This window comes from Prosopis cineraria, unplaced genomic scaffold (genome assembly GCF_029017545.1).
Source record: "Prosopis cineraria cultivar Desert tree isolate PC_DT_omini unplaced genomic scaffold, ASM2901754v1 PC5, whole genome shotgun sequence".
NCBI lineage: Eukaryota > Viridiplantae > Streptophyta > Magnoliopsida > Fabales > Fabaceae > Prosopis > Prosopis cineraria.
Genome location: NW_026555336.1, coordinates 33,002,243 through 33,014,039, shown reverse-complemented (window position 1 = coordinate 33,014,039; position 11,797 = coordinate 33,002,243). Strand labels below are relative to the sequence as shown.

Below are 11,797 nucleotides of genomic sequence, written 5' to 3'. Positions count from 1 at the left end.
TATGGGAAAGTCACTTCATGTACAAATAATTAGCTTGGTTGGATGATCCTGTAGTGAGTAGTGCTCTTGTGTACATGTATGCCAAGTGCCATATGACTGCTGATGCTCGTGACATATTTGAAACCATAACCCATAGAAGCGTAATATCTTGGACTCGATTATTTCTGGTTATGCCCAGAATGGTTCTGCACATGAAGGCTCTTGGGCTCTTTAAACGCATGAGATTAGCCTCATTTTGCCGGATGCAGTCACATTGGTCTGCACCTCTCATCTTGCGCTTCCCTTGGTGCTCTTGAACTCGGTTCTTCTCTTCATGCCTTGTCTCTAAAATACGGAACAGTATCATCTAGCGTCTATGTTGGCACAGCACTTTTGAACTTCTATGCAAAATGCGGAGATGCAAAATCAGCTCGTGCGGTGTTTGATGAGATGAGAGACAAGAATTCTGTCACATGGAGTGCGATGATATGTGGCTGTGGCATGCTAGGTGAATGGCAATGCGTCTCTTGCACTCTTCATGGATATGTTGAAGGAGAACTTGGAGCTCAATGAAGTGCACAACTATATTAACGGCATGCAGCCATGCAGGAATGGTTGGAGAGGGCCTCAGGGCTTTTCATTTTGATGTGTAAGGAACTGAACTTTGTTCCCTTCCATGAAGCATTACACATGTATGGTTGATCTTTTAGCACGTTCTGGAAACCTTGAAGCGGCATTGGAGTTTATTAACAAAATGCCTGTCCAACCTAATGTTGGAGTGTACGGAGCTTTTCCCTGTGGGTGACTTCATTCAAGGTTTGACTTGGGAGAAGTTGCCCTCAGGAGAATGTTGGAGTTGCATCCTGATGAATCTTGTCTATGTGGCTCATGTCAAACTTATATGCCTCTGATGGGAGGTGGAGCCAGGTTAAGCAGGTGAGAGAGTTGATGAAGCAGAGGGGATTGAACAAAGTCCCCGGACGCAGTGCAGTGCAGATGGATATCAGCAATGATGCATATGACAGCATGGCAGCTTTTGCCTAGTCATATATAGATGCATCATTTTGTCGGAATAAAGATGTTGGAAACTGGTCAGGCTATGAAGAGTTTTTTAACAACTTGGCAAATGGCTTAAGTGAAATAACGGAATTCTAGCACCTGAAATATTTTTTTTTAGCATTCATTATAAATTTTATGGTAGCATAGATCTGTAAATGAGCGACTTATAGACGGTTAAATCCAAATTATCTGTAAATCTTATATCTTGCTTGTTAGTGTCCTAAAGAGCATTATGACCTAAACTTTCTCAAACATGATGTTATGGGAGAGATGAGGCACTGTTACTAGACAGCGACTGCTAACTCGTAAACAATAATATCATAAGAACCCATACGATCTTTATACATTCGACTATAGAACCCTACATCACATCCATGTTCCCGTGCCAAACTTTGGAAATTTTCCAAAAACATGTAAATTTCTTTAATTTGCCCATTCAGAAGTATCTCCAGCTCCAAATCTGTAGATTTTATTTTCAATCTCAATAGTGCTGTATCCAGGGACCTTCTGCAGGCTATTCCCCTCCATCCTTGATCTCACCTTTCTGGACTCAACCCAGTTTCCTTCTTCTGCATATATATTAGATAATAAAGTATAATATCCCTGTATCTCTGTACTAATTTCCCCAAGCTCCCTTGTGATGCTTCTAACCAAGTCCATCCTCCTGTGTATTCGACATCCATTAAGCAAGCTCCCCATATGCTAGCATCTACAGGTAGGCACATTGATTTTTATCATGTCATATGCCCCATTGATATCACCAGCTCGGCTCAAAGTCAACAATAGAGGCAAATGCTCGGTGTTTTGGCTTAATGCCATAATCTTTCATAGACTTGAAATATAACGTACCTTCTTCCACTGATCCTGCATGACTGCAGGCAGACAAATGTTCATGAAGGTTATTCGTTGGGTGTTATACCTGACTCTACCATTTCATGAAGAGCGAAATGGCAGCATTTATTTGACCATGTATACCATAACCAGAAATCATAGTACTCCATGATACCACACTTTTCTCGGACATGCTATCGAAAACTCCTTGGGCTGTTCTAAGGTCTCCACATTTGGCATACATGTCAGTTAAAGTTGTATCTATATAAAGATCCTTCCTTACGGCCCATGTAATGATCTTATGGTGAATCCATTTCCCCTTCTCTAGATAACCCAAATTGGAGCAGGCTTGAATTGCACTTACAAGGTTACTTCATTGATCTCAAGACCCTAAAGTACATTTCATCAAATAGGGTCAGTGCTTCTACCGACATGCCATTTTGAGAAAAACCAGACATCATACAGTTCCATGTCACAACGCTTTTCTGTGTGATCTTTTCAAAAATCATGCATGCCAAATCCACAAAGCCACATTTGGAATACATATCGATCAAGGAGTTATGCACAAACTCATTCATCAACCCTCTTTTTAACACATGGCTGTGTATCAGCTGTCCAAATGGTACTGAGCCGACATTTGCACTTGCTGAAATTGAACTTGCTAGGCTAAAAGAATCTGGCATTATCCCTTGTCTCAACATCTCTGCAAATAGTACCAAGGCATTCTCGCATAAACCCTCCCGAGCAAAAAGTGAAATGAGTGTATTCCAAGTTATAACATTCCTGTTTCCAATTAGATGAAGAAGTTTCTCACAGCAACATCTTTTCTGACAAGCAGCATAGAAATCTATTAGTGCAGGCCCTAGGTCCAAATCAGAATCCATGGCTTTTCTTAAAATAAAGCAATGAACTGACTTTCCCTCTCTCAGACAGCGTAGTCTAGCACATGAGTTTAGAATACTGATCATTGTCACTGCATTTGTTTCCACTTTTGATCCCTGCATTCGGATAAAAAGATTAATGGCTTCTTGGAAGCATCCACTTTGATTATACGATGACATCAAGGATGTCCAAGAAGCAGTACTTGGATCAACGAGGTTCTCAAATATTGTTTTCCGCACCCCATAAGTAATCACATTGGCTGTACATAATCAGAAGAAAGTTATTCAAAGTTCTATCACTTTCCATTTCTTTTCTGATCACATGTCCATGGACAGATTTTGCTAGCGTCGGACAACCAAATTTGGCACAAGCCTCTGCGACACTAAGGATGGAGACTGAGTCAGGTTCAATCCCTTCAGAAACCATAGAACGAAACGCCTCCAATCCTTCTCTTGCCTCTCCATTCTCAACGTAAGATGAGATGATAGAACTAAATGAAACCACATCCCTGTCACCCATTTTATCAAACACCTTTCGAGCATCACCTAAACTGCACAGTTCACCGTACATACCAAGCAATGAAGTCTCGATAACAGTATCACTATCTAAGCCGCACTTAATTATCCTCCCATGAACCTCTTACCCACACTCATGTCACCAATTCCAGAAGCAGCACACAGAACAGAGGGATATACGAATCTGCAAACATGGGTCTGCAAAGAAATCATTGATGATAAAGTGAAACAACATCCTCAAAGAAGTTGTTCCACAAGTGACATTTCATTATCACGCCCCACATAAACGAATCTGGCGACGTAAAGGTCCCGAAGATAAGTCTTGAAGATTGGAGGGAGCCCATCTGGGCGTAAGACTCGATGAGTTTGGTTGAAGCGAGTGGGTTCTTGTGGAGGCCGGTTACCACAAGGTGAGCATGGAGCTGGGTGAGTGACCATAAGCTAGAACACGACCTGAATAATGGCATGTATTGCGTCATTTTTTCTGCTAGTCAACCATGAAAACTGGTTCTTTTTGCAATCAGTACTTATGATTTCTCCTCGATAACGTGAATTGTTTTATTTCTGAGTAGGTTGGGATTCTGATGATCAGTTGCTACGCACCGAAGACGAACCCGATTAGATTGTGTTTACTTCATTGAAGAAAACGAAGAACATGAAGTCACGACCCATGATAGTACGGTCTCCGAAGGAAAAGAGAATCCAGACCCGTGAAGTACAGCTTATCAGATAGAAAGGTAAGAGCGGCTCTAAATATTTATCAATTTCTTTATCAACATTAAGCGGAAAAATTACTGAAAAAGTAACCATCCTGAAGATGATTTTTTTTTAAGTACTCCTTTGACTAAAAAATATAAATATTTTTTGATAATTTAAATATTTAAAAATATAAATTTTCAATATTTTAAAATATATTATTATATTTTTTTAAAAATGACATAGTAAGAAATTACTTTCTATTTGTTTTTAAGTTGAAATCTTTATTAAATAAAAGTAAATATAAAAAATAATGTTAATTTAAAAATAAATAACTACTTTTTTGTTTAAAAATAAAAGTTTATTTTTAATCGAATCTCATTTTCAATAAGTAGTTACATACTTTAAATTGATTTTATCTTTTTATATTTATCTCTATTAAACACCCTATAATAAATATAAAATCATTATCAATAGAGGTATTTTTTGTAAAAAAAAAGATAATGATTATATCTCAAAACTAAAAATACCTTATATTTTAAAATGTCTAACTTTTTAAAAAAATTTTACATTTTTTAATGAAGAAGTACTTTATTTGAGTTTGAGATTTGGTTAAAGATATTTTATATTTTTTAACGAAGTGATATTTGTATAGAAAAATGACTTCAATTAATTTTTATCCTTGAATTATTTAAACTATTTGAGATCTATTTTTTTTTTTTTTCCATATGGATCATCAGTTCATCACTATAATATTGGAATTTTTTTAAAAATAATAAAGTTAATTTACTTTTTTTTGTGGCAGGAACTTAACCGTGAAATTTGAATGAAATAACAATGCAAAAAATTAAAGGAACGAATCCATTATCATATTTCTCCCCAACACCAACCCCGCAAACATTTTCTTTTACCTGATAATGGATCTGAGAGTAGAAAAAAAATATATTTAGACTGTAAGAATGATATCATAATACCGTATTATAAATTATTATATCCAACCACAATCAAAGTTTTTCTTTAAAATATAAGAATATAAGAGAAGTAAACAAATGTACCGTGAAAATTGTCCAAAGAAATTTGATCACATTGAAAAACCAGTGTACAAAGATTAACCCGTACTGTAATTCCTGATCTCTCTATGTATATACATGAGTATACCATGGAGGCTTTGAAACCTTCAATAGTAAATACAAATAGGTTTGGTTTAGATGGAAGACTACGTGAAAAGAAAATAGGAAGGAGTGAATACTATATAAAAAACTACAAAAATAGTAAAAACTAAAAAGACATTTTCTTCTTAGTCTTCATTTTTTTCTTAGTTTTCTCCCTATCCAAACCAAGGGAAGATGGGCGAGCGCAAGAGGAAGTCATTCTTGAGGGACCAACAAAAGGTCAATGAGTTTTCCAGCAAAGATGATCAAATGACTCTCTTATATTAAATTGGGATTATTAACCTAAGATCTGCCTTCATCTTCATTATTTGGTTGGTCAATGGGTATTTCATGCCTTGGTCTGTTGTGCTTCTCCCTCAGTTGCTTAACTGGGATGTAGTCTCCTGCTGAATCCATACCATAGAATAGACTTGCGATATATGGATGATCCAACCTACTTTGCAAAACAGTTAACACCACCAATTCAAATCACAATAATGTTTATAGCATAGTCCATGTCTTTAATTGATATAGTGTTTAAGATGACCAAGTTAAATCACACAAAATATACCTTTCAATGGGAGACTTTTAAGTATAAAAGATATGCAGGAAAATATGTTAGAATTTTAAGAAAGTTGCAAAACAGAAACTCATTATAAATTATATGTTTAAATAAATAGTTCAAGATAGAGTCAAATGACATTGTGACTTTATTTAATAGAATAAGGCCTTATTAATTACCCAAAAAAAAAAAAGATTTATTATTGTTGTAGTCTATCGTTTCTAATGACAAATATCTATTATAAGATTATCTCACCATGTCAGGTGCATCAAGGGCTAAAAGATTCTCCTCGGGAACTGCAAACGAAGTGAAAAGATAAGTCTCCTAGTCATTGTCCTCAATTTACATCAAGGGCAAGAAATCAAGAACTAACTAGAAAAGTGCATAAGAAGAAATTGTTTGTCAACGTGAAAAGGCATAAAAATCCAAGGAATTGAGTAACCAGATTTACCATATGCCACCAGTAGATTTGGATCAACATGTACGTCAACTAGAACCTAGATAATCACATAGAGGAGGAAGAACCAATGAAAAAGAATAACAAGAACCGTTCTTAACTGCCAACTTAACTATGAACCAAATGAGACAAACTGTTCTGGAATTAACCGTGCTCCAAAAGTCACACTCATAGAACAATTTATGCAGTTCATGAGATGAAGTCAATCAAAACCTGATAAAATGGTTGAGATGAGCCACGGGACAACTTCTGAACCTTTACAGTTTCCATCCATGAACTTGATTCGCAGCATACTGGATCCATACCACATATCACGCCTATGTACTCTGCAAAATATATTGAATAATCAAAATGAGTGAAGAGGGAGGGAAAGCAAGTCTTTGGCTTTTAGGATAACGCAGTACACTTGAAATGCATACGGTGGAATCTGTGATGTACAATGGAAGGCATGTCAACTACGTACTATATACTTTATGCCTCACTTTCTGGCCCAAACGGAATGTGTATTGTGCTTTTTCATATGCCAAAACTTTAGCTGATGCAGCCAGGGTCTCTGCTTCGAGTTCAGAAATTTCATCACGTAATGTAGCAGCCAACTCATAATCTTCACTCGCAATTGCATTCTGGAGGTCTGAACTGCAAATGAGACGTATATAGTAGTTATCATTATTCAGGTTGGTTTAAAAAGTTAGATAAAAGCAGCTGTAGGGATCCAAGGATGAGAAAAGAGCAGGCTCACCGGAGACGTATCACACTTAAAGCTTTATCTTGAGCTTCACCTTTTGAAGGCAATCCCCGCTTTTCCTCTTGCTGTTTGATGACCTCTGCTTCAACCTTCCAAAAATACTACTTATTAAGCAATCCCACTTTGAGAAATTTTAGATAAGATGGAGATAAAGAAAGCATAAAGGGACAAACTCATTCACAGATCACAATCTTTCGAGTTACATATTATTGTTGCAGTCACATAAAAAATCACGTATAGCATTTTTTTTTATTTTAAAGTGAGATTATAAATTTCAGATTCAAGCAGACTACGCAAATATTTCAGCACACACTCCTTGATATATGATATCAAACCAGGATTAGTAGCTAAGTTATCTAACCTCAGAAAGTCTGTTTCTCAGTTGCTGTGCCATGTCGTACTGCTCCACGTTCAAAAGATACTGCAGTTCAGAAGTTGAAACCAACAAACAAACAAATAGTTGGGAATTTTTAGCATAAATTCAAAAGATGCATTAAATTATAAAGCTGATTAAAAGGGAGTAGAGGCAACCAAACCTGCACTCTAGTGGCCATGCTTAGCTGGAAAAGTAAGATTGCAATATCATCATAAGCCAATTCACTGCTCTCTGCACTTGCTTCAGATTCTCGTTCTCTCCCTCTAAAGAACCATGCTGCTTCAACCTTAAAACCATTGAACTTTGATGCTCTCAAGAACGATCTCTGCTGACACAGACTCCAAACGCAACATCTTTCATTGATGAAACTTATCTGGAATTTCTTAAATGGTCTAAAAGGGGCCGTCCAAGATGGGGATGATCCATAGATACTGCTTTTTCACAAGTTGTCAGAGTGTTCAACGACACACCTTGCACCATTCTTTAATGCCAACAAAATTCTTCCCTCGACACACAAAAGGGTAAACAGAACCAAAATTAATCTTTTGCTTGCAGAAATGTCCACTTACGTATACTGATGTTTCCAGTAAAGATAAGATATTTCGAAGCTTCTAAACGATAATTTGCAGTCACACCCAACAAAGAATGTGTGTGTGTTTAAATAACACATACAGGATATTATAGTCGTCCCGTTTCCTCAATGATTGGGTAATTGTGGAAACCGAGGATTAGGAATGAAAGAAGAGCATATAAGTATTAAGTATCATGAGCTTTACTGCTTCATTTTTCCAAAATCAAAGATGCGTTTCGAATGCGACTGTTGTGAGCAAAGATACAAAATGCAAGTTTGCAAATGATATTCGTCGGAGAAATGAAACAGGTAAAAACATTTGCAGTGTAATCCCTCGGACAAATAATCAGTCGATTAATCATTAATTTCGCACGAAACGAATAGAAATTCGACTAACCAACCGATTCCAATTTCCAACAGGGAAGAAGTCAAATACGAGAGAAATTATAAACACAACGTTCGAGAGCCTCACAATTTGAGCTTGAAGGAGCAAGGAAAGCAAACTTGGGCCACCGAAACGAATGCAGACACTTATTCCGACCCAATTATGAAATCCAAAATGCAAATTCCGATAAGGGTAAATTTATGTGGAGATGTGATTTTCACATACCCATATAGTGTATTTAGATTTAAATTTGAATATATTATCAGATTTAATTAAAAATAGTTTTTTAAAAAATATTTTTTACATTCACACAGATTGAAATTTGAGAACTCACATTATAACTCCTTCTACTAAGATCAATGTGGTTAGGAACATATTTTTATTGAAATAAAAATTAGATATAATCTAAAAATTAATTAATGCTATGGCATAGTTAATTTTTTAAACATACCATTAAGAGGCTTATGTAAAATTTGTACGTTCTTATCCCATTTTATAAGATATTTTATTAGAGTGACTTGATGTTTAATAATATAAGGTATTTTGATATAATAATTTATTAACGAAGCTGATTCCGAAATTGCCTCTCATTATTTCACTCATTAAATATCTTTCTCTCCTCATCTTGTAAATTTCTTATCCTTTTTTGAGAAATTAAGATTTCAATATGCATTTAATTGAACTAATTGATACTCAGAGATTTACCAAAAAAGAAAAAACCCCTTATAAAATCGGACGGAGGAAATAATAACTTGAATCCGTTAAGTTGGCCAACAAAATATTTATCTTGAATGTCAGATTCCCAACTTAACCCTATTATATAGCTAGTACAAAATCAGTGCATTTTAAAGATTTTAAAGTTAAGAAAAGCAAAAGTCTCATTTTATTTAAGCATGTTCTTGATCTATTACATCATCATTGCTCTCACATTTTCACAACAGCAGCACCATCAGATGGATGCTGCAGTACTATTACATAGGTTTGTTCATGATTACACAACTTTGAACAAGTTCTAGACATAGTTCTTGATAGAGGAACTATATCCAGTTTGAAGATCAAAGTACCTAGACCAGAGCATAACACCGCCATATTTTGCAGATCCTTTAATGGCAGGAAGGACTTTGGAGGTGAGATCTGAGACAGGAATGAAGCCACTGCCTGCTGCTTTAGTTGAAGCTGGTAGGCCCAAGAAGATCTTGTTGGCTGGCACAGATGACACCCACTGATTCCATGCATTTTTTAGATTGGTGATAGAGCCTGAAGCATATTGGCATGGAGGGTTGTTGTAGAATTGGACCCAAACATAGTCAAAAAGACCTGTCTTTAGGGCATTTCCCATCCAAGCATCAGGATATGGACACTGTGGAGCTGCTGTCAACAACACCTTCTTGCCCTTATTTCTATACCCTTTAGGTATCTGACAAGTAACCACAGTCAAGTTAGTCAGATTTTAGAGTAAGAACAACAATAACAATACTCCTTCACGTCTTTAATATATGACCCTTTTAACCGAATAGTATGGATTATGGTAGAAAATGAGAATTAGTTAACAATCTTAACTTTTCCAAAAAATGATGTCTTTCCAAAGCTATCATTCTTAAATAGTGGGTGGGCTCGCTAATGATCCTTTGATTTAGCGGCCCCCAATGGATCCTTGTGATCCTACCCCTTGATGCAATAGGTTAAAAAATCAAACCCCCGTGTGATTAAGGGGAAAAAATTTGTATGGGCATGTGGGATTATTGTATGGTATGTATTGCGTGAGTGTGCGTGAAATGCATGTGCTTGGAATCCCCTTCCATGGGGGGAAGGGTTGGATAGGATATTAAAAATAAAAATTGTGGGTGGGCCTTCTTTTTTTAAGGTACTTTGGGGTAAATTAAATAGGATCATAAATGCTCCATCATGATCTGAAATAGGTCTTATATTTAGGACTAATTAAGGTGGTCTTATATTAAAGATCGGACAAAGTATTTCTTATTCACTTCATATAGACTCGACAGAGTTGTTTCGTTGGTTGTCAGACTCTAATACAACTCTCTTCCTTTGTCTGGTTTGAAGTTGGCTGAGAAGAAACATAGGCAAGGGGACGTCAAAAAATTTTCAAATGAATTGGCAATTTAAGCTTCAATTGTGAGTACTAGAGTAGTTATGATGTGGTCCATGTGGATGAGGCTAAGTTAAAGTATGATGGTACCTGGCAAGCTCATCCCAGTGTTGAGTTGTGCCTCCTTCAATGTCAAAGTCAATGCCATCAAGAACAGCAGGTCCAAGGGGGCGAGAAGAAGAAGTGCCACCCAAGAAGTTATTCCACAAATAAGTGGCCACTTGCTTTGCTTCTACAGATGAAGCAAGAAAGTAGCTTCCACCACCTCCTCCTAAAGACAGCAAAACCTTTATACCTTTGGCCTGACATGACTTTATGTCAGAACTCAAACCAGTACACCCATTAATGGAGGGATCACAGTGACCTGCAAGGTTGATCTGAGGCTTCTGGCCGTTACCAAATGTTGGAAGAAAAGCTAAGATCACAAACTGATAGTTTCCTGTGTTACAAGCCTGAGCCAGTGTGCCTTCAAACCCATTTTGGCCCCAGTAGATTGCTATTCCACCAGCATCAGAACCATTTGCTAGTGATAATAACAAGATCAAGCACAAGATTGAGATGGGCGCTGCTGGCTTTTCGAGTGCCATTATACACCAGGTTTTTGGATTTTTTTTTTCCTTGAACTGTGAAACTTGTGTATGTTTTTGGGGTGTAGAGGGGTGGCTTTTTATAAGGGCAATGTGATGATGACGATAGTGAAGGTACAGTAAGTTTTGGTGCTGTTGAGCTGAGTGGAAATTTACCAGTTTGTGCTTTTGTTAAAAAAATCTTCCACTATGCTCCATTTTGTTTGATAAATTCCACCACTATGACCGAAGTAAACTGCACCTTTTAATCGTGGGCTAGTGGGGGTGGGGTTATGAAGAAATCTCAAGAAATTCCATAATGTTAGTGTTACATGATAATGGGTAGTTTATATTATTATATATTACTCTCTCCGATCATTTTTATAAGTCTAGACAACTTTCATGAAATTAAGAAAATTAGTTAATAGTAGTTAAATATAGTTTTTTAATAATTTTCCAAAGCAATCCTTTGATTGGTATAGTTAATTAGGAGGGGAGAGGGAGGGAGGATGGGAATGGGAAAAGTCAAGAGTAAAAAAACATGGGTATTTTTGAAAATTTATCATATATAAATATTTTTATTTTATTAAATATTGTAAAGGGTTTATATTAAAAATTAATAATGAGTAGGATCTTATTTCTTATGAATAGAAAGAGGGATTATTAAATTATTATATTAGATAGATATAAGTTATCATTAGACTAGAAATAGGACTTGCACTGATCGGATAAAAATCCTTAAACCTCAAGTCTTCATGTGTAAAGTAGAACTCAACTTGTCTGAGGATAAAAACAATGCGACAATTGGCCAGCACACTTGTGCTGGTTGGTGAGGATCACGATTCCTTCTCTCCCTCTCCCACACCCCCCTTCTTTATAAGATAAAATTTAAGTGAATTAAGCCTGAAGGTTTAT

The 11,797-nt window shown here is 36.3% G+C and overlaps 3 protein-coding genes across 3 annotated transcripts; all 3 read right to left on the bottom strand.

Annotated features, from left to right (window-relative positions):
- Positions 1–1,322: 1,322 nt before the first annotated feature.
- On the bottom strand, positions 1,323–3,968 carry LOC129310842 (putative pentatricopeptide repeat-containing protein At1g69350, mitochondrial). The gene is given in 7 exon segments (XM_054952753.1): positions 1,323–1,469; positions 1,471–1,813; positions 1,815–2,240; positions 2,242–2,978; positions 2,980–3,392; positions 3,395–3,481; positions 3,484–3,968. Coding segments are annotated over 7 exon segments (2,415 nt in total). The 5' UTR covers positions 3,746–3,968.
- Positions 3,969–5,231: 1,263 nt separating this feature from the next.
- On the bottom strand, positions 5,232–8,037 carry LOC129310841 (clp protease adapter protein ClpF, chloroplastic-like). The gene is made up of 9 exons (XM_054952751.1): positions 8,030–8,037; positions 7,414–7,684; positions 7,239–7,298; positions 6,872–6,966; positions 6,596–6,768; positions 6,346–6,458; positions 6,127–6,172; positions 5,931–5,971; positions 5,232–5,567 (listed from the first exon to the last, which is right to left on the bottom strand). The coding sequence occupies exons 1-9, from the start codon at positions 8,035–8,037 to the stop codon at positions 5,499–5,501; spliced, it is 876 nt and encodes a 291-aa protein (XP_054808726.1). The 3' UTR covers positions 5,232–5,498.
- Positions 8,038–9,069: 1,032 nt separating this feature from the next.
- LOC129311564 (hevamine-A-like) lies at positions 9,070–10,952 on the bottom strand. The gene is made up of 2 exons (XM_054953906.1): positions 10,402–10,952; positions 9,070–9,622 (listed from the first exon to the last, which is right to left on the bottom strand). The coding sequence occupies exons 1-2, from the start codon at positions 10,901–10,903 to the stop codon at positions 9,222–9,224; spliced, it is 903 nt and encodes a 300-aa protein (XP_054809881.1). The 5' UTR covers positions 10,904–10,952; the 3' UTR covers positions 9,070–9,221.
- Positions 10,953–11,797: the final 845 nt, after the last annotated feature.